Genomic DNA, 632 nt, shown 5'->3' with positions numbered 1-632 from the left:
GAGGAGGAGGAGGAGGACATCGATAACTTGGTGGAGATCCATCGCCAGAGGGTGGCCCGGAGCAGCATGCGCAGTGGCACCTCCTCGGTGAGTCCTCACAAGGTGGCCGTGTTCTGCTCTGCTGCAGGAAGAAGGGCAGCACCAACGGGTTGGGTGGGATGGAGGGAGACAGGGCGGGCAGCTCCTGGAGTGCATGGGCAAGAGCTTGGGGCGTGGGGCTTCCTCCTCTTGAAGGGAATCGAAATGCAGAGACCCAGCTCTCTGCCAGAGAGCCTGCTCGTGGGCGGAGGGCCCTCAGCGGCCATTCCCAGCCTTGGAGGGGTGAGGGGGGAGCAGAGAAGCTATGGGGCCTTGCTAAGGATGAAGAGGGACCATCAAGTGACGCTGCCCCAGCCCAGCCCCGCCGTGTCTTCCAGAGCACGCTGGGGAGCATGGTCAGCATTTACAGCGAAGCCGGTGACTTCGGCAACGTTTCAGTCACCGGAGGAATCTCCTTCTCCCTGAGCTACGAGCAGAAGACGCAGACCTTGTTCATTCATGTGAAGGAGTGTCGCCAGCTGGCCTACGGGGACGAGGGCAAGAAGCGCTCCAATCCGTGAGAGCTGGCGGGGGGGGGTGGGGATGGCTGGTGG

General features: G+C 62.7%; 1 protein-coding gene across 1 annotated transcript in view; it reads left to right on the top strand.

Moving 5' to 3' along the window:
• SYTL4 (synaptotagmin-like 4) overlaps nucleotides 1-632 on the top strand; it is a gene marked incomplete at its 5' end in the record, with an annotated part of 6,936 nt that overhangs the window by 2,537 nt on the left and 3,767 nt on the right. Inside the window, 2 exons of the mRNA XM_010133458.1 lie at nucleotides 4-87; nucleotides 417-595. Of these exons, the coding sequence (XP_010131760.1) occupies nucleotides 4-87; nucleotides 417-595 (263 nt within the window). The remainder of the gene's footprint in view (nucleotides 1-3; nucleotides 88-416; nucleotides 596-632) is intronic.

This window comes from Buceros rhinoceros, unplaced genomic scaffold (genome assembly GCF_000710305.1).
Source record: "Buceros rhinoceros silvestris isolate BGI_N320 unplaced genomic scaffold, ASM71030v1 scaffold28453, whole genome shotgun sequence".
Lineage (NCBI taxonomy): Eukaryota > Metazoa > Chordata > Aves > Bucerotiformes > Bucerotidae > Buceros > Buceros rhinoceros.
This window is presented reverse-complemented; position numbering and strand designations above follow the sequence as displayed.